The sequence below is a fragment of the Trypanosoma brucei genome, chromosome 5 (genome assembly GCF_000210295.1).
Source record: "Trypanosoma brucei gambiense DAL972 chromosome 5, complete sequence".
NCBI lineage: Eukaryota > Euglenozoa > Kinetoplastea > Trypanosomatida > Trypanosomatidae > Trypanosoma > Trypanosoma brucei.
In genome coordinates, this window is record NC_026738.1 from 1,184,078 (window position 1) to 1,203,662 (window position 19,585).

At 49.0% G+C, this 19,585-nt stretch overlaps 11 protein-coding genes across 11 annotated transcripts; 1 reads left to right on the top strand and 10 right to left on the bottom strand.

The window, feature by feature from the left end:
- Positions 1-377: 377 nt before the first annotated feature.
- On the top strand, positions 378-848 carry TbgDal_V5540 (T. brucei spp.-specific protein; the record flags this gene model as incomplete). The annotated part of the gene is made up of 1 exon (XM_011775399.1): positions 378-848. The coding sequence occupies one exon, from the start codon at positions 378-380 to the stop codon at positions 846-848; it is 471 nt and encodes a 156-aa protein (XP_011773701.1).
- Positions 849-1,173: 325 nt separating this feature from the next.
- On the bottom strand, positions 1,174-2,088 carry TbgDal_V5550 (T. brucei spp.-specific protein; the record flags this gene model as incomplete). The annotated part of the gene is made up of 1 exon (XM_011775400.1): positions 1,174-2,088. The coding sequence occupies one exon, from the start codon at positions 2,086-2,088 to the stop codon at positions 1,174-1,176; it is 915 nt and encodes a 304-aa protein (XP_011773702.1).
- Positions 2,089-4,044: 1,956 nt separating this feature from the next.
- On the bottom strand, positions 4,045-4,863 carry TbgDal_V5560 (T. brucei spp.-specific protein; the record flags this gene model as incomplete). Its single annotated transcript, XM_011775401.1, has 1 exon — positions 4,045-4,863. The coding sequence occupies one exon, from the start codon at positions 4,861-4,863 to the stop codon at positions 4,045-4,047; it is 819 nt and encodes a 272-aa protein (XP_011773703.1).
- Positions 4,864-5,180: 317 nt separating this feature from the next.
- On the bottom strand, positions 5,181-5,459 carry TbgDal_V5570 (U6 snRNA-associated Sm-like protein LSm7p; the record flags this gene model as incomplete). Its single annotated transcript, XM_011775402.1, has 1 exon — positions 5,181-5,459. One exon carries the CDS (start codon positions 5,457-5,459, stop codon positions 5,181-5,183), a length of 279 nt encoding a protein of 92 aa, XP_011773704.1.
- A 517-nt stretch (positions 5,460-5,976) lies between these two features.
- TbgDal_V5580 (hypothetical protein, conserved) lies at positions 5,977-8,430 on the bottom strand (the record flags this gene model as incomplete). Its single annotated transcript, XM_011775403.1, has 1 exon — positions 5,977-8,430. One exon carries the CDS (start codon positions 8,428-8,430, stop codon positions 5,977-5,979), a length of 2,454 nt encoding a protein of 817 aa, XP_011773705.1.
- Positions 8,431-8,703: 273 nt separating this feature from the next.
- Positions 8,704-9,015, bottom strand: TbgDal_V5590 (hypothetical protein, conserved; the record flags this gene model as incomplete). Its single annotated transcript, XM_011775404.1, has 1 exon — positions 8,704-9,015. One exon carries the CDS (start codon positions 9,013-9,015, stop codon positions 8,704-8,706), a length of 312 nt encoding a protein of 103 aa, XP_011773706.1.
- A 610-nt stretch (positions 9,016-9,625) lies between these two features.
- On the bottom strand, positions 9,626-11,779 carry TbgDal_V5600 (hypothetical protein, conserved; the record flags this gene model as incomplete). The annotated part of the gene is made up of 1 exon (XM_011775405.1): positions 9,626-11,779. The coding sequence occupies one exon, from the start codon at positions 11,777-11,779 to the stop codon at positions 9,626-9,628; it is 2,154 nt and encodes a 717-aa protein (XP_011773707.1).
- A 352-nt stretch (positions 11,780-12,131) lies between these two features.
- Positions 12,132-13,958, bottom strand: TbgDal_V5610 (hypothetical protein, conserved; the record flags this gene model as incomplete). The annotated part of the gene is made up of 1 exon (XM_011775406.1): positions 12,132-13,958. The coding sequence occupies one exon, from the start codon at positions 13,956-13,958 to the stop codon at positions 12,132-12,134; it is 1,827 nt and encodes a 608-aa protein (XP_011773708.1).
- Positions 13,959-14,257: 299 nt separating this feature from the next.
- On the bottom strand, positions 14,258-15,859 carry TbgDal_V5620 (hypothetical protein, conserved; the record flags this gene model as incomplete). Its single annotated transcript, XM_011775407.1, has 1 exon — positions 14,258-15,859. One exon carries the CDS (start codon positions 15,857-15,859, stop codon positions 14,258-14,260), a length of 1,602 nt encoding a protein of 533 aa, XP_011773709.1.
- A 576-nt stretch (positions 15,860-16,435) lies between these two features.
- Positions 16,436-17,161, bottom strand: TbgDal_V5630 (hypothetical protein, conserved; the record flags this gene model as incomplete). The annotated part of the gene is made up of 1 exon (XM_011775408.1): positions 16,436-17,161. The coding sequence occupies one exon, from the start codon at positions 17,159-17,161 to the stop codon at positions 16,436-16,438; it is 726 nt and encodes a 241-aa protein (XP_011773710.1).
- Positions 17,162-17,840: 679 nt separating this feature from the next.
- On the bottom strand, positions 17,841-19,385 carry TbgDal_V5640 (hypothetical protein, conserved; the record flags this gene model as incomplete). Its single annotated transcript, XM_011775409.1, has 1 exon — positions 17,841-19,385. One exon carries the CDS (start codon positions 19,383-19,385, stop codon positions 17,841-17,843), a length of 1,545 nt encoding a protein of 514 aa, XP_011773711.1.
- Positions 19,386-19,585: the final 200 nt, after the last annotated feature.

The following is a 19,585-nucleotide window of genomic DNA, read 5'->3' on the forward strand; positions in this document are numbered from 1 at the left end:
CCTCCCCGCCAAAGATTTTTTTGGCCCAACGAGCCGTACGAAATTGTATAGACTGGTGTAAACGAACCGTACCTGATCGAAACGGAAGTGTTTTTAAGCGCGAAGAAATGCGATGAAGGACAAATGCGAAAATTCGAGGCAGGGACTTTAGGGAATGCCCAAACACTGTTGAGGATATTTTAAAAAAACCCTCAGAATAAATCACCATCTCGACGCGGTTTCAGAGCCCAATATGTAGGAACGACGGGGAAGGGAACCGAGGACCCGCAGCTAACTCCGCCAGGATTGGGTTACGAAAATAACCACGCGTGGGGTGTCAACAACAACAGCACAAAAAAAAAACGCCGTTGCTAACCTGCAAAGCATCGAGGAAAATAATGACGTCTTTCCCTCGGTCTTTTCAGCATGATGGCCTTCTCAGCGCAGTGGTGACACAACCTCAGCGGGCATTTCCTCACCTTCCTTTGAGTTTATCTAAACTCTTCCCGTATACATCATGTTCTACAGGTGCAGCTCCTGTGGATAATTCATTCAATATTAAGGTTAATTCCTCCAAAGGGTATGCAAAATGGGTTGGCAGCTCCCCGCTATTGGTAATTCCATCTCCGAAACTTCGGACGTTTTTGTCCGTCACCTTTTCATATATTTCCACAATCACATTCATAAGCGCTGTTTTGTTGTTTGTTTTTTTGAAGCTCATTCTTCCACCCAACACCGCACCCCCCTCCAAACGTCCCGCAATTCTTATCAGCAAAAAAAAAAACATTGCTTCATCCCTTTCCTACCTTATGACTCATTTTAACAAAAGGAAAACGTTCAGGGAGTGTGAAAGCATAAACAATGACTAAACACGCGGGATTGCCTCAATAACGCATCGCGGAATACAATCACACATTACAGAAAAGAAATATAACCAATTTTATCACCAGTGCATTTCCCTGCACTTCCCCCCCCCCCTCTCCCTCAAAAAGGAACAAACAAGACGAAGGAAACACAACACACGAGGGGTTTATATCACATTTATTTATTTTTGGTTCATGCGTATGAAACCATATCCGTATGACACGTTTTTGCGCAGTGCATTGCACTTACTTTTTACACCAAGTGGATAAAAAGAGAAACAAAACAAAAGGAAAAAAGGAAAAGAAACAATGGGAAAACACAATCAATAATTCAGAATATACTGAGGAGCAAAAAAGAAACCGCGGCAAAATATATTTTGATGATGAGGAGGGGCAACGGCGATTTAATACCGCCATTTTGTGTAGGGCGATCAACTCCATGCGCCTCAGGGGTGGCGGAGTTTTCAGGAGGTGGTTCCGTCGTTTCATTTTGTTTATCATTCTGTGATGTCGGGTGGTTTGTATTATTGTTTTTTTCTTGGGCCTGCGGTAACGATTGATTTCGATGTGGTAATTGAAGTTTGTTTCGGGTGTCATCGCCTTCAGTGGTGGTTTCATTGTGTTTGTCATTAACTCCATTCCCTCCAATATCAGCAACCTTTTTATTGTCTTCATTTCTCGGGATTGCTTCCGCATTTTCATTACTTCTATCATCACCTTTCTTCTGATCGGTGACGTTATCATTTCCATGAACGACCGACTCTTCTTCTCTATCAGTTTTCGGTTTTTCTTCAGGCGCTGCTTTAATTTCTTCATTGTTTTGAGTTGGCGATGCCTCTCCCTCAGCTTTTCCAACTTGAGGTGGCTGAGTTTGAATTCGTTGGATGCACTTCACTCGGCCACTGTCGTCCCCATCGCATGTGTAATTAACCCCACTGACCGCTACGGTGCAATTTTTGAGATATCTGCACCATGGCAGCCCACCCGTATTTCGTTCATCCGCCGCACATTTACATGTAAAGTTGCTGACGTCAGGACCGGGCATCCCATCGCAAAAATTGCCGGAACCGCCGGAACCATCCATATACTCATCTATTATTTCATCGAGGAATTCGCAGTGTTCTTTTTGGTGTTCCTCCTCCGTTTGTGCGAGAGGGTGGCCTTTTCCAGAAAATTTCGCGTTCCATGTCTTAGCTTGAACAGCGAATGCACCCGCCAAGACTAAAAACACGACAAATATCCTCATTATATTATTCCACTTGCGATATATTATCTAACTCCGCAAGTGTGTGCAGGTGCATGCAAATGTGAAACATATATTAATTTATTTAGTTTAGATATGTTAAAAATAGAAGAAAAGTGTCAACTGCCGCAATCGCCCGGCGAGAGTACTGCACACAAAAGACATATGAATATACACCACGCCCACAAAACTTCCGTTCCAGTGATGAATGTCAAATGATTTTTTCTCATTTCCTCGAAAACAGTGTTCCAACACCTCCTTTTCATGAGGTTGATAAATTATGACGTGCATGAATCTCAGCATTACCGTAAAAAATCCATCAATGCATTCATACATTTACATCTTGTTAGGAAGGAGGGATTATTAAAAGCGCATGGAAGTGTGACGCTCCAACTCGGTTTAGTGACATTTGCACGGGACTATTCTTCCTTCTGTTTACGCTTCTACGTTTTGACCCCGCATCTTATTAAAATAAATGAACTCAAATTAGAGCATCAGAGTTGAATATGGGAATGGAAATGAAATATGATTTACAATTGCTGCTGACGTCTTAGCTGTTATGATGTGATATTACAAATGTGTCATGAAATAAACTACAACGCATTGCGATGAAGTGGGTTGACGGCAGAAACCGAATTTCTTCAGAGGAATATGCTCAACTAAACAACTAATGGCAAAAAGTCGATTCATTACACATCGGATGAACCAAAAATAAATAAATGAACAGAGACTGATTGTTCACACCGCCTATTTTTTTTTTAACGAGAACTGCACAGCGCCGTGTAAACAACACCGAAAGCGATGCATGCGCAATCCTCATGGCATGGTGGGCAACCTTTATAATAACATAGTTTTTTATTTATAACATTAATGCTGGTGAGACGTTTCAGTGAGTTAATTTTAAATAATGATACCGTTACGTGATGCCACGAGTCCTTCTTCCGCATGAAATGAACTTAAACCAAAATTTTAAAAAAAACTAATTAAATAATGTGGCAAATGTCTTTCATGTCTCTATCCGCATCTCCGTGTTAACAAAAAGTCGCTACAATCTGGCGGCGTGCCCTACACTTTTGTAAATTTAAGGAAAAGGGAAAAAGGGAAAAATGGAGGACAAGGGACAATTCAAAGTGTAAAGAAAAAAAAAAAGGAAGCAGCTGGAAAAAAAAGCACTGAGTGGTGGCATGTTTGAAAATAATAATAATAATATTAATATTAATATGACGCGTTAATGGTGTTGTTCTTGGGAACAACAAGCTGGAAAGAGGAGAACAGGGGAAAAAAATATGAGGCGTTCCGTACGCACATAAAATATGTTAATGAGGGGTAGATAAACATATAGGTAAAACTTATTAACAACAACGTTAAGAACACGTAACAACAAGAAATTAAAAAATCACAATGAGAAAAAAAGGAAATAGATATGATCATCAGGAAAAAAAAAGTTCTGCTAGTTATATTTCTTGTGTGCCTCAGTGTTCCCAAGAATGGGAAGATAGAAACTAAGAAGAGGTTGCAGAGAAGTCGATAAATGCTGTAAAATTACGATAACACTTTAATATATATATATATATATGAAAACCAAAAAAAAATTAGTGGGAAAACAAGAAAAAAATGAAGAGGGGGACAACGCACAAAAACAAAAATGGCGGCGGCAGTCGTGAAGAGTAAATCCCTTTCCCGATGGCGCAGTAACTGCCTCTGCACGCGTAAATAAACTGTAAAATACAACAGTGCACTAAAAAGGAAATAATGGGGAAAAGGGCGGGGGAATGCGTGTGCGCCGCCGAAATATGATCAATTTTGGAGTAAAACAAGGAAAAGGGTGAATGGTAATGACGATGGTCAAATGGCAGAGAAATATTCCCACTTGTGGCGACACGCCCACGCTGGTTACATGAGTAGCAGCAGCAGCAGGATCATCATTAGCTGCGAGCCCCCCCCCATAATTTTTTTTTCTTAGAAAGAGAGGGCCGCGGCGGCAAGCATTACGAGAAGGAATTTCATTGAAGTACCCGCAGCCCCGCTCGCTTCATCTTCCTTATCTTCATCGGAGTCGTCATCATCGATTTCAGGGAACTGAGCTGTCTCTTCTTGTGCCTCACTCTTGGCATCATCAGCTGCATCGGCAGCCCTAACAGTCTCAGCGGTAGCTTTCTGAAGCTCCTCCAGTTTATTAGCCGCTTCATTCGCCTCCTGGAGGTATTCCTCAGCGAAATCTTGCGTGTACAGCCCTCTCAGGTTGTGAGCCGCTCTCGTAAGCGCTTCTGGCGTGACGTCGTCAGCAACAGCGGTGGCACATTCTTTAGCCAACTGCTTAATTGTTTCATTCCATCCGTGTTCCGCTGCGCCCCTCAGCAAGCCACTGAAGACACTTTCATATTCACTCTCAAAGCTGTCAAGCGCCCGGGCGAAGCGTTTTACTTCCGTCGCTGCTGCTTCCGCACGTACAGATGCCTCATACGCCACCGTGGCGGCCTCCCGGGCTCTCTTTGCAGCCTGCTGCTGTTCCGATGTGCCGCCAACGGCACCCGCCTCCACACGCTTCGCGGCCTTTTTGCCTTCCTTCGCTGCTTTTTTGCTTTCCTCCAATGCGCCTACAGCCTCGAACCTCCGCTCTTCCGTCAGCAGCGGAAGTTTACGCAGTTGTTTCGCCACCTCACATAGTGCTTTCGTCTGTTCCAATTCGGCTTCAAGATTATCGTTCGCGTAGGCAGTCGGTGCGAATATGAAGTGAAGACTGAGGCCGAGCACAAACAAAGCGCGGGAAATCATCATCTTGGAATGGGTTACTGGTTGTTTTCGCGTGTAGTTGGTGGTGAGTTTTTTTCTTCATCACAGAAATGAGCACATGAAGAAAGAGAAGGTGGAAGTACGTGAGGAAAGTATGAAATCACAGCGGGATAGAGCAGGGCAGTGGAAAGGAAATCACACGAGTTAGTTGGGTGTGGACGGGTCCACTTTCTTCAAGGCGCATGGTGTCACCACAGTTTCTTCTGTTGAGGCAGCCGAAACTGTTAAACGTATGAGGGTTGCGTGCACGCGGTTTCATCGCACAGTTTAGCGCAGGTCGACTACCACTGGGGTCGCGATTATTACTGGAATGGGTTCTGTTGAAGGATTGCTGTGTCACCTGATGACACACTAACGAGGAGACCTCCACGGACAACGCAGGCACCGATTTGACGCTCGCGCACATCTTTGTTCCATATTTCCGCGTTTGCCAGAACAAGGTTAATGTTATTGTCGAATCCCTTCAGCACGCCATGCACTTCGCGGTCCTCCAATGAAACAACAACACGACGATCCAGATGCGGCTCTAGTGACAGTATGCTCTCCTTTTTCTTAAGGATGTGTGCCTGCTGTGCCGACATCGCACCACCGAAACACGTATAAACTAGGTTGCCTCAGCAATGGTAAGGCAGAGGTTAAAAATGGGAGGAAAGGATGCAAGGAAAAAAACAAACATAGTGATGCAGCAAATACCAACACATTTCACACCTTCACCACTGCCTCCATGCCTGTTGTCTCACCGGTTTCCCTTTCGATAGTGTTGTTACCATTCCTCCCACAACATTGAGTTCAATGCTGCGTTTGAGTTGTCACAAACCTAAAGATGTTGCTGATTGTGTACCCGGGTCTTCAAATGGACACGAAGAATCGTATGGACACACAGAAACATACACAAGTACGTTTGTAGACCCACAAGGTAACGCGCACGCATCCGATAGTCGCTCACTCCGCAACATTGGCTAACCTCAACTCCCTTTTTTGCTTATATCCAAAATTCAGTTTCTTCTCGCCTCCCCTGCTTCGACCCCACTCACGTGGCTACCATTTCGCATTGTCCATTTCCACCTCCCCCCCCCGCCCTTTCGAGTGCTATACACTTTATGGTGCGTTCCACTCAAGCGAGCGCGGGAATTGCTCATGGTTTATGAATGGCAAATCCTGCAAATCCTTCTCGTGGTGATGCATCTCCAGTTGCTGTACTGGTATGCTGTGCAGCAACCACGTTTGATCCTCTTCAAATGGGGTTTGGTCCACTTTTCCTGGAATCTGTTGCATGGGCCAAAGCTTGTTCACATTGTACACTGGTGCTGGCTCCGCAGAGATTGTAAACTGTTTATCCAAATATTTGGCGGTGTACGCCATCCAGTCCTGCGTGGCGGGTGTCTCGCTCGGCGTTGGTGGAAAACGGCTGGTTGGTGTATGGTACTCATGTGGGAACCGCTCGGCATTTTGCGGCAAATGAGGAATACTCTTCAGTTTGAATGTCTCCTCCTCCGCGATGGTGCGGGCAAGCAGCGCATCCGTGGCAGCTTGTGGTCGTAGTTGTGGTTCCACCAACCGTCGCGGCCTCCTCGCCTCCGGAGGCACACGGACAAAATCGAGACCAGAAACGTCAGTAATGCCATCATTGACGGCCCGCAACGCTTCTTCGCTACACTGAAGACGCCTCGCTATGGCCACAAGCGTATCATTAGCATGCACACGCTCAACCGGGCTGAACTCAGACTCGCTCGTTGACGTCCAGCAGGAAAGTGGGGCAACCAGTTCCGTTACTGAAGAATCAAACTCGCCCGCTTCGCTCTCTTTCTTCTGGTATGTCAGAGCGGCATGACCGTTACACTGTTGCAGTTCCTCTACTGTGCAATCAAGAATTGCTGCCGCCTCCTCCCATGTCCGAATACGCTCCCCATCCTTCGCTGATGTTGTTTTTAGCGGAAGTACAAGTGGAGTCGCCCCAAAGCTTGTAAGTCTCCGTGTGGCAGTCACGGGGACATTAATCACAACTCCTGCCTCGATTGTCTCACGCTCCGCGTTCGCATCCTTCAATTCACCGACACTGCAACCCAAGCGCTGCGCCACGGCATCCCAGTTTTCACCTTCATGGACAGTGTCAGTGCTCAGTCGGTTTACTGGTGCCGACTGCCAGTCTAAAGCAAAGGAAAACATACGGTGATGTTCGTGCGTCGTTGGTGTCGCCGGGTCGTGTTCTGTAGGGAAAACCGCAGAATCGTGTATCACGTTACGTCGATAAATGGTGTGAAACTCGCAGGACGTCTGACGATGCAACCAGTGGCGTATATCGTACATGCGCTTCTCAAATTCCGTGCTTTGAAAGGGCAACTTGCATATTATTACCCTAAAGAACTTGCGAAACTCGTAGTGGGCTGTCGACATCTCAAGTTCTGTAAATGAGGTGTCAGAAGAAGATGTCCAAAACTCGGCCATACGCACCCACGGCTCCAGTTTCTCAACGTGTGGCCATGATGTGTGCGGATCGTATATGTTTGTCGCACCTGGTACCGGTACATTACAACGGTTGATGACACTTAGACATTGCTCTTCTAGGCGCCGCAGGTCAGAGCGCAGGAAATTTGCGACCTCCTCCTTATCGTATTCATCAAGCCCCCCAAACGGACCGGCGCGGGCACAGTTGAATGCAGCGAGCAACTCCGGATCCACCGCACCTCCCTGCAGCAACCGACGTACCGCCACCAACTTCTCCTCCACTATTTGGCGACCCACATCCTTCAAGAACATGCAAACATCCTCAGCCAGCTTCATCACGTGGTGATCCCAAAATCCTTCCAGAACAATTTTGTAGGTTACCTCGGAACCACGAATACCATCCTCCTCGGTGTTCTCAAACACAAAGCGCCTATTTCGCACTTTGGCCACTTCATATTCGTACCAATCCTCCGTTTTCCACTGGAAGGGGAACACACTTCGATCAGCGTTAATTTTTCCGGCATAAGACGGTATAGGCTCGAGCCGCCCGACGTCACGTTGCACTTCCAAAGGACTGAGAATGCGAGCGTGCTGGTGATGCTCACGCACAGCGCGATCCATTATGGTCTCCAGTGTGGGTGGTGGCGTTTTTTGATTCGCTTCGTTCATCTTCGTCAAGTAGGCGTCACGGAAGGGAAAACCTTTCTGTCCATTCCCACGGGACTTGCGTGGGTCAAATCTGGCGAACTCCCGCATGTATTGTACATACTCCCGGCCCTTCGCGTCGAATTCGTTGAACGGACGGAAGCGAAATGCATTCGGTGGCGCGCTTGCGCTCCACGGCCGATAATCTCCCATATGATGCGTCATGGAAGTACAGATATACCAACTGTCAACGTATTGGTCCTCAGGCACATCCGGTCGCACAAGTGGGCCGCGAATACTCATGGGAAATTTGTCGTCAATGGGATCGATAAACTCGTTAGTTTTGGTGCTGTTCATGCTTTGTGGTGCAGCAACGGGGGCCGGACCGTCAAACTTTGGCATTTGCGTGGGCATTCGGTACCGCGACCAATAGTACGCAACCACATGACTACGTCTAACCATTCGGTATCCTGCCGCTGCGCCCGCAAGAGTTCACACCCCCTTCGCCTCCGCAGACAATAACTATATTTCTTCTCGCAACACAGAAAAAAGGAGGGAGAGGTCAAAGTCTGCTAGTGTGATGTGGCAACAAAAAAGTTGGGGGAAAGGTTTAACTTGAGCACTGTGTGAACTCACCTGCACCATTGAGCAGCAACAACAGATTGAAACATGCAACGAGCCCAGTTTTCCAGCGACCGTATCCCAACCGCTTTGAAAAGTATTTTGTGATATATGTCACGAACCCCCACGCGCGGTTGGGTTTGAAGCATCTTCCAGCACCCACCCGAATTGTCGAATGAGTTCCTCCTTCGATCGGCACGTCGCGGTATCGACTGCAGCCTCAAGTGCTTCAGGAGCAGAGGCCTCATGGACGGTGGGAAACACGGAAAACCACAGCATTCCCTCGAATACGCCCCGAACCAGCGCTACTTTACCGTTGTGTCGGCTCTTCGAAAAGTAGACAATGTCACCGGGTGCGAAACCAAAGCCCGTGTCGGGCGACACATTCAGTACGATGCTATCTCCTGATTTAGTTGTTGCTTTCATACGTTATACCGCTTCTCATCAATACGCAAACCGAGGAAGAAGAAGAAGAAAAACAAATGAAGAAGTCGAAAAGAAAAAAAAATTGATGGCACGAGAGTGAACCAGTTGTCAAGCACGATAAGTAAAATGTTTTGGTTGCTGCTGTTGTTATTTGCTAGCACGCTTCCGCACGCTACATTTAGGCGATCGAAAGTTCTATACCGAACGGATTCACCTACGCAACTTTTTCTCTTTCTCTCCCCACACGAATACCGCAAGTGACAACTGGCTTTGCGCCGTGAAACCGAAAATGATCTGCCATCCAAACAGGGAGGGAAGGGGTCAATGATGCACAATCAAACGCCACACACATACGCATGTGTATTCCCGTCATGCAGCTAAACAACAAGTGAAGTGAGTCAACCGAGTAAATATTCATCTAAACGTTCACGCATCCGCATGATTGTACATACTTGGTCATGCGCCACCTTCGCGTGATCAATAACAACGCAAAGTCAACGCTGCCAAGTGAAACTTCACACCAAACTCTGAAGATGTGAAATATGCTACGGTAACAGGAAACCACCGGCTTGCGGTGATGAAAACTTACAAAACGTGCGAGACCTCCTCCCTATACTGCAGGTGTTTTCCTCAAACACCTATTCAAGTATAAATAACCCAACACACACGTTAAAACGCTTGCAGCAAAGAAAACAACGGATTCCCAATAGGGCCCAATCATCGCGCCCCGCGCACCAAAACTCATTTGTGGCCCGCTTACCACGTGCAGAGCATAACGCGCACTCCTATACACAGTTTGATTAAGCCAATCTTCATCCAATTTCCATAAAGGTTCCTTCTCTTCATCTCGAAACTTCAGCCCCCGAGGCACAGCAGCGGAAAGCATCGGTTGTTCCCATCCAATACGCTTCAAACTTGCCTGAATTGCCTCCTCCATGGCAGTAGGGTTAGTTGTGACACGGTTGCCCAACACACCGACGCTGTAATCGGGGATGCCCACCGGGGATCCGGATTCCACGGCACGCCGCTCCAAGAAACTGCACTTCGTGTTTACAGTAAAGCATTCCCACAACTGGTGCACAAGGGTGCGGTCAACCCCAACCGCGACACCCGGTAGAACGACGCGAAGTAATGCATCAGCCGCCTCTGCAACGGACTCAGCGCTAAGAGAGACACTGTCGTTGTGGGACATGGAGTCTCTTACCGTAAAAACGTTAGGATTTGCATACGTTGTGTTGTAGCGTGTCAGCGTTAGGAAAGTTTTTTTCACTATCGTTGATTTACCCAGAAGGTCGAGAACTGTTGTGATGGGTGAGTACGGCAATTGGCGGGTTGCTGCGCGGGAAACAGAAGCCTTTTCGAGCGCTGCTTCTGCCTCCGCTTGTGCAGTGACTTGACTACGTGATGCAGCAGACGCTCTGCTGTCTACATGGTAAAACAGTGGGGACCCATCCGTTGCCACTTGGTCGAATGAAACAAACGTGTCCACAGAGTCAAAGTCTACGGTTGTGAAGTTCAGGTTACCTCCGTATGCTACTGAACATGACTTCAGGCCCTTATACGCGCATGCCAGCTGCATAGCGTCGGATACGAAACGTGAGCTGCCAATGCTCCCAACGTGTTCACCAGGGAAGAAAAATGCATACACATCACGCGAAGGGGCTTTGATGCCGTCCAAAACCCGCTTCAGCACGTCCATTACTGCCAACGCTGCAACAATACCGCTGGCAGGGCAGTCAGCACCGGGCGTCGCGCCATGCACGAGCGACACCGCTGTTGACGCCACCATGATAGCAATAGCGCCCTTCCGCGTTTTCTTCACAAACGATGGCTTCCTTGTGTTGCCGCCGCTCCACTCCCATTTTGTGTCTGCATTACTTGCCCACACAGTCCAACCACCTAATGGACTGCACCTCGGCAACGAGGCGCCATTCAAACAATCAGTTAAGGCTGAAATGGACGTCATGTGTGGAGCCAACTCCCCTCCGCTCCGTGTTTCTACAACGTTGTATGGATGCGGTGTCTTCACCCACCGCTGTCGGTTAAACGTGGCGGCCTCCACGAGGGCTGCCCACTCGCCCCTGTCGGAAGCGCTCCTTCTCTCCACAGATGAGGAATTGCTGGCGATATAGAGCACTTCAAAGTCGTAGGAACTCCTCACAACGTGTGGTATCAACAGTGGATCCCCGCTTCCGCAGGAAGTATTACACGAGGATGAACATTGTTGAGTATCATCGGAGTAGAGTACCGCAGTGATGTTCAGTAAACGATTCCTTTCGGTGAGCTGCAATGTGTTGTATTGTTTGGCGGCATCGAGGAGACACTTTATGTCACACTCACTCCTAACCTTTCCCTCTCCCAGAGCCACGATACCGAAACCTTTTACTCCAGATTCAAGTGGGGGCTTCATTGCACCGAGCAGCGAAACGAGCATGGTGGGCCTACACTCAGCCAATTTCAACTGCTCCAGTCCATCTGCTTTAAGAAGGAGTAGTGAGTGGGCACCCTCTCTCTTACCTCCACCTGCACAACCCCAATACTCCCCCATTATACCACCTCTCGACGCTTCAGTTGGTGTTATGACATCCCTGAGGATGCAGTGACCCGCAGTATCATAATTTCTGAAGTAAGCACGGTACGCCATGTCGTATGGCTGTTGCGGAACATCTCTAGAGAAGCTCTGCGTTGCAACGGCGGCAGCAATCTGTGAGAACAACAACAGCAGCACTGCTACTGCAAGAAAGTGATCAACACCTTGTAACATCAATATTCTGAACTAAAACAGGAAGCGTTCCTTTCCACCTTGAAGTTAATGTCTGCAAATGTAAGCGAGGTGGTGGTAAAATATACATATACATATATATATATATATATAATGCCCAAGCAAAGTGCTTTGACCGAAGAGATAATGTATGAGCTGGAGGTTACACCTTTTGTATTACTCAAATGCAGTAAAAGTTGTAGTGATTACAGACTGGGGTGGGGACTGCAGCACATAGCTTGTGGCTCCCAATCAGTAACAAAACAAGAGAAAACATCAATACATCATTCCCCCAGGTAACTGACACGGGATTCCCCACCCTATCAGGAAAATTTATTTCGACTCGCTCTTCATTCTAAGCGTCCTGCGACGGACGGAAAGGAGTCCTCAGAGCGGCGTGTGATGCGAGGGAAACAGCCCGGTTTCCACCAGTCCCTTCAACCACGTTTGGCGCCCCGCAGCACTGGTTTCCAACTAGTGGCGGTAGAGGTTGCGGTGGTCCTCTGTATCCTGCGCACTCAGGGTCGAAACATTTCTGAACCCACATCCCGCAATGAAGATCAACACTTATGTAAACGTTGTTGGATCGGTGCTGGCGCCCAATGTTGCCGCAGTAGCGGGACCCCTTCAACATGAATAGTAGGTAACGGTCGCCACAGCGGCGAATGGAGCTCACACCGCACTCAACGCCACCCGCAGAACTCCACTGTTCGCCAATGTATTTGGCGAGTGCACCGTACCTCTCGGTCTCTTCAAGAGGCAGTTGCTTACTCAACAAATTGACTCCCTTAGTAGAAGCATTTGGTGTACCACTGACACTACGTGGCGGTGACACGTCAGGTACAGTAACAACTCGTTGGGTCCCATGTGGCAAAGTAATGAGCGATGCAAAGAATAGCGAAACCGCATCCGTCATCCGCTCTGTTGTCTTCTCCAAAGCGAGAATGCTTGTCTTATGAAGCTTGCAGCTCCCAAGGCACCGCATTGTACGGTTCCGACTGTATACACCCGAATCAATAACGCACCTCAGGGGCAAAAAGGGCAGGTTGGGTGCGTCCTCCGAGGGAAGCACAGGGAAATGCTTCGGCACGTCATGGTAAAACAAAGCTGTGTGAAGTTGTATATCACTTTCCACCCGCTCATACAGGTAGTCGATGAACTGCGAAACAAGTCGTCCAACATCCCCGTTGCTCCCAAACCAGTGTCCATCAAACTTCACAACATAGTGCTGTGAGAACTTTGCACTACATTTGCCATCGTATTGGTGTTGCTGAACCGATCGCATAACTAATACGCTTACGCCCAAACCAAGCGGCCACTCTTCAAAGAATGTATCGTGTTCACTAGGGGTAGTGGGGCACCCGGAAACGTCCCTTTTAAGCTGCAGATGATCCTGCTTGAGACCCGACAGTAGCTCAGGATATACCTCACGAAGAAACGCATAAAGTTCCCTCAGCAATAGTGTGGTGGTCTTACTGTTGTCAGCTCGAATCCTACAATTCCACGGGCAGCAGCGAGGGGGCCTCCAGAGAGCTGTTTCCAGAGCTGAAGCGTATGTTGTACTTTCACATTCATATACGTCGGCCACGCATTTGTTCGAATCGTTATCGTCGCACGAGCTGTCGCTGTCACTGTCTACAACATGCACAACGGGGCGCCAAGCTGAGTAATCCCTCTCCCGCTCAACATCCAAATACATGTGGCATGCCGCTTTTTCTCGTATTACTTCATAGAGGTGCTGTTGTAGCGGCTCGATGTCTTCAACTATTTGCGCCAACCCTTCAACAGTGGCAGCCAGAAACATCCGCGACTGGCCCGAGAGCGGCGTTTCACCGTAAAGTATTGAATAATCTTCACGAAGTGCAAGTTTGGGTCGCCCTGCGTTGGAGTACTCCATCTTTACATCCCCATCACTGGAACGCTTGCGAAACAACCGCCCCGCAGCACTCGCCGAACTGGAAGGTGTGGAACGAATACTGCGCGAGGCGAGAATGTGGACGGCCTCCTCTTCTGATGGAAACTCCACGCTGAAGGGCAGCCACCGCTGGCCTCCCTCGATGTCGAGCTTGTCCTCACCATTATTCCTCGAGTCAATGAAATCAAAAAGTTGTTGCTGCGTTGGAAAGAGGCGGCACTTCTCACTATCAAAGTGCTCCGTGAACGTTGCCCTACACCAGAGCATCTGCCTCTACAGTTTGCGCATTGACTTTACTACAAACTTCACTTTTGATATCGGGCCAAGAAGGGTAATGACCATGATACAGACAGTGTAAAAATAAAGCAGGTGACTAAAGCAACAATGATAAAAAGGGTGCAAATAAACGTCGAGGGAGCCCAACAACATGCTCACAGAAGTGTTGGAAACAGCCTCACACGCACGATACTTCATACCACGTATGCGATAAAACTAAAACCTCCCCCCACACACACCCCTTGTTTCCTTCTCCCAATCTCCCTGTAGTTTTGTCCTTAGAGGCGGTTTCACACATTCGTGTGGGGGCTCTCATCATTATCATCGCTCTTATTGCCGCTACAACTACGTTCTCTCATGAGTTGTAAATCATGAAGCACAGCACCCAAAAACGCCTTGCACGCCGACTCCCGGGCGCTTGTGTACCGCCATGAAATTGCCCTTCCAGCCGTACGCCCACCGACAACAAGGGAGACTTCGAAAAGCCTTGCGTGCGGTTGGTTGAGACCGTCAAGATAGCTACTCACTGGCTCACCATCTGTGGATAGGGGAACACCGTTCCGCATATCAGACTGTGTATCATAAAAAACAGGGTCACGCACAGGATCCTTGAATTTCAGCCGCGCAATTTTCTGCCCGTTCACAGGCTGCTTCTGCCCGTAGGAATCGGCAAAGTAATTGGCCACAGTGGAAAAGTCAACCGAATTACGGGATGCAGCACCGCGCTTGCACTGTTCCCATTCATCTGACGGTAGCCAACCGCTTCCATCATTTACACCGCCATGATCATCAACACCTGCCGTCTGCAGAAACTTTTTCTCCCGTTCCACACGCTGCTTCCACATATCGACGGCATCTAAGCCCCTGGGCCCGGCTGCTATTGATGAGAGAATGTCCTTAACGTTCCCAGAGGTATTTCCCTCATTACCTCTTTCCACTAACTCGTCAATTGTCAGTGTATCAGTCGCAGGATTACTTATCCCGAAACCTGAGCAAAGAACCACATCACCGTTAGCGGCACTCCCGTCTTTTACATATACATCATCATCATTACAACTCCCGCCACCACCTTGGCCGTTGCTGTTGGAATCGCTACCGACATCGCGAGGGGTGCAGCACCCCGCTGAGAGACTTCTCGTCCTTGAGACAAACTGCGCCTGCAGTCCTTGAGCGGCGAGAATAGCCTCCGCAACGTTCATTGGTGGAAAATGCTGCAGTGTCCTCAGGAGAAGTCTAGTGGCAGCATTTGGGAGACCCGTATTAAGCCGGTTGCCATACACATGCAACAGCAGTTCCCGGGTTGCGTCTCGCCCTAAGTGGTGGTGCACGGCCCCAACGAAGTGCGAGAAAACCCAACCAAGTGGGCTTTGGCCACAACGAAGGGGTGTCATGTGGAATGATGTTCCCAATGTGTCACGACCGCGCAGCCCCACGTGTTTGGCAGTAAGAAACTCAAGTTTTGCTGCCCCCACCGACTCATCATCCTGATCTCTCGCAAGGTCATTGACGCCGAGAGGAACAGCCAGTTCGTCGAAATGGAGATCTTTAGCGAAAAGACGAAGTGTAAAGTGATTATGCAACACTGCGTTCAGTTGCTTGCAAGCATTCGCTGTTAGTACTAAACCCGCGTGCATCGCGTACTGCAGCACCTCTGTGGAAAGGAAATCGTCAATAGCTATGTCGCCCAGCATCGTGAAGTGGTGATTCTCTATCGTAAAATGAGGTGTGAACAGTGGCATGAACGCCTGCAGCATCGCACGGTCGCCAAACTGCGCCGCATTATTTTCCACAACATTGCGTAATCCGCACCGCAGAAACAGCTCGCGCAATCGATCCACAGGAACTGCCACGCGCCGGGGGGCAAGCAGAAGTCCCCAAAAGCAACAGAACATGCTCCGCGTCCGGCAACACCTTCCCACCTCACAGACGCGTAATGAGGGCTAGGGCGTTTGAACCACACATGTAAATTCGACAAAAAAGATGATCGGTAACAAAAAGAAAAAGAGGGACAGTTTTAACTGGCGCGTAGTTGCGCACACTCGGCATCAAAAGGTGGCTTCACTTCGGTAAGTTACAACGTTAAAAGCACGTCAATGAATAGAGCACGAGGATTGGAACAAACCGGAATACTTCATTTTTTTCACTTACTCTCTGCAAACCTTCCCCATTCTATCACTTCAGTGCTCTCAGGATGCCGAACCACCGCGACTCTCGCAACAGTTCAAAATCACGCTAAGAAGCAATGACCGCTACCACTGATGTACAAACTCAAGAGAAAAAAGGAATGGCCTACTTTTCACATCGGCAGCAAGCGCAAAAGCGCACACCACGGCGGAGCATGCCGCAAGAAAGAAAATGAGAGACACAAGCATAACAGACGGTCCCATACAAACAAGGCCAGAGACACGAAAGAAAAAACTCATGAAGAGGCACCAGCGTTCCAGTGTTGGTGTCGCTGTTGATTTTTTTTACAAATGAATCACGGCGTCGAATGTTTGTTCATCCACACAAGGCATGTCCTCGAGTGATGAGTCACTAAAATCCACAGAATCTTCGTATTCTTTTAACCACGCGGTAATCTCTGAGCGCCCCTGTACTTCGAGAGGCACAGAAAGCTCTGCAGCTGGCCTCCTTCGCTCACGTTTGACGGTGTGCGTCGTGGAAGTCGCTGCCGCAGGTGAAGGGGCCACGGATTGTCCTAAATGAGGTAACGCATGTGCGATGGGAGCTGCACCCGTTTTTTGTTGCTGCAGCTGCTGACACTCGCGCGGATCTATTACCCTCGCCAACAGTGACTCCAGTAAAGAGCTGCGAGGAGTTCCTTGGTTCGGTTGATACTGTCGTTGCTGCTCCACTATATGGCGCTCAGCCTCCCCCACCATGCTAATGTTGCACTCTTCTTCAAACACACCGCCCGCTAATTTCAATCCATGCGTTCGCAAAAAGTCTTCAATCAACAGCAACGCTACACGGCCCTCTAACGGCAACTCTGCCGGCTGCAACACCGTTCCCAAGGCGGAATCGCGTAAACAAGGATCCGCTCGTATTACGCCAATGGCAGCTGCTCGCAGCTGCGCCCGCATTTTGCCCATCACACCCGACTCCCGCATGGCAGCCGCGAAGGCCTGTTGCAACCCTAGTAGAGTTGTGTTGATTTCATTCACATCATCCTCCATGGCATGGCCCTCTTCCATCTGATCAGGCTCCTCTCTTTGGCCTTCTCAACTCCACACTCTCTCTAACGTATGCTAAAGCTGATGCTTAGTCTTTTGTGGCTCAACGTCAACAAGAAACCTTTACGTTGTGAACGTTACCGCACGCGTGGGAGGGAGCCGGCCGCTCACTGATTTGTCGCAACTCCCCTCTCACCAGGCGCCTTCAACTGCTGGGTCGCAGAGGCACCTGAGGGCTCCAAAGAGGAAGGCTCCTTAAAATGCAAAGAGGAAAAGGGGGAAAAAGAGGAAAACACCCACTTTTGAAGAGAGTCGGTAAGAAGGTACAAAACAAAAAAAAAAAGAAAAGGGCCACAAAGACGGCTGCTAAAACTATACACTTCAAGCATCGATCGTGATCACCAATTAATTGCGGAAGAATGCACAACACACTTGTGGCAACTGCGACACATAAATAACTGCTCCTAAACACCATGTCGGGTATGAACAGTGCATCGCCTCCGCTCTACAACCAGCAACAGACCCAGCATAACGTTAAATTACCCGGTTAATTGCATACATTTGTGTACTTGTGTACGACAAACGGCGGTGTTAACACCTTCAGAACAGTCCTGTACAATTAGTCGATCCTTACGTCGAACGAATGGAGAGACATCCTCACAGAGACGAATACGGACAGCGAATCCCTTCATCCACGCCGTTAAAGGCTCAGTTTGAAAAAGCGAACGGTGCCATCGTCGCTGGTTGAGGCAACTACACCGCTACTTTCAACTATCGCAAAACTTAATACCATTCGTCGGTGCCCCATAAGTCGGACGAGTGGTTCCTGCTGCTGAGACCTTCCATCCCACACCTTAATCTCTCCATCGCTACAACCAGCAACAACAAAATAACCACTTGCCCAAGCAGCAGGAATAACGCTCTCCCCAACCTGAAACACTGTACGCAGTGTGAGGTCCGCGGCACTCCACACCGCTACACGGCAATCGCATGACGCTGAAAGAAGAAGCTGCGGCGGGGTCGTGTGACTTCCACGGCTACCAACGTTCACGTGTAGACTTTCAATGGCTTGGGTGTGCACCTCCGGAAGGGAGGTCACCACGCGGCCGCTGTTGAGCGAAATAACGTGTAGCGTCCCGTCCGCGCAGCCCACCACACACCGGTCATCGTAGTCACCCAACGGGGCTTCGCCACTGCTGTCACCTAAACAGCAGAGAGTTGTGACCGACGCCCTGTCAGCACTCAGACCTTTCGCAATGTGAAACTCCTGCTGCCCAGTTCGCGGCGCAAAAACCACAACGGCACCATCACTGGCACCTGCAACGAGGCGCTTGCGGCACGGCGTCCACGCTGTGCACGTTATGCCCCCGCCGTGGCCCGCGAAGTACATCGCAAGTGTTCCCTTCGATACGTTCCACATTGCCGCTTGTCCGTCGTCCGCCCCAGCCACGAGAACAAGACCTGAGGGATGCCACAGGAGCGTGAGCAACTCACCACTTAAGTCACGCAGTGCGTGCCGCAGTTTCCAGGTTACTGTACACCATATGGCAACGACGCCATCGAGACCTCCACTTGCGAGTGTTGTGCCATCCGGCGAGAAGGCCAAAATACTAATCGTATCGGCGTGAGCCTCCCGCAGTACAGCGAGGTTGTGCACCGAGCGGCTCTCTTCATCCAGCTTAAGTACGTACACCTCGTCACTCTGGCCACCTGCTACAAATAATCCAGAATCAGCGGGGTGTACAGCAACAGCATGCACGGGAGAGGCATCACGCGCGGTAAAGAAGCACAATGCGTCATCACGCTCCGGCTCGCAGTCAGGCACCTCGTTAAGATCCTCAACATCGGCATCATCCTCTTCACCATCAGTACCCGCCCCATTTCCGACGCCATCGTCATCGTAGTTATCCTCTTCTCCGTTATTGAGGTCCGTTTCCGCCATGCGCTTCCGACTTCCATGTGCAGGAACGTTGTAAGCTACGTTGTCGTCATCTTCTTCAATCTCTGCCATATTATCTTCATCAACGATCTCATTGTTTGGGTCGTCAAGGTCAATAAAGGCATCTTGTGCCATTTCAGGGTCAACAATGCCGTCCCTCATGGTTTGTTCCGGTAAGTTACCAGCCGTCAGGGGCCTCTGCATTTTTAGTTGCTGCAACAAAAGCTTTTCTCCCCAGAACAAACAATTTTCTTTCTTCGTAGCAAGAAGAAAAAGAATGGAAACAAATACGGGTACAAAAGTCATACGTGCATATGAATAGGTTAAAACGTATATACGCACACGCACGTTGAGGGCAAAACATACAACCAAAACTTGTAAAGATACATGAACACTCCTGTACGTAAGGTGTGAATTAGATGCCTCGCGTACAAGCAGCGAACACACGCATCTACGTATCCAGTGGGAAGGCAGGTACTACCCCACTTCCGTGCGCATATATTTGT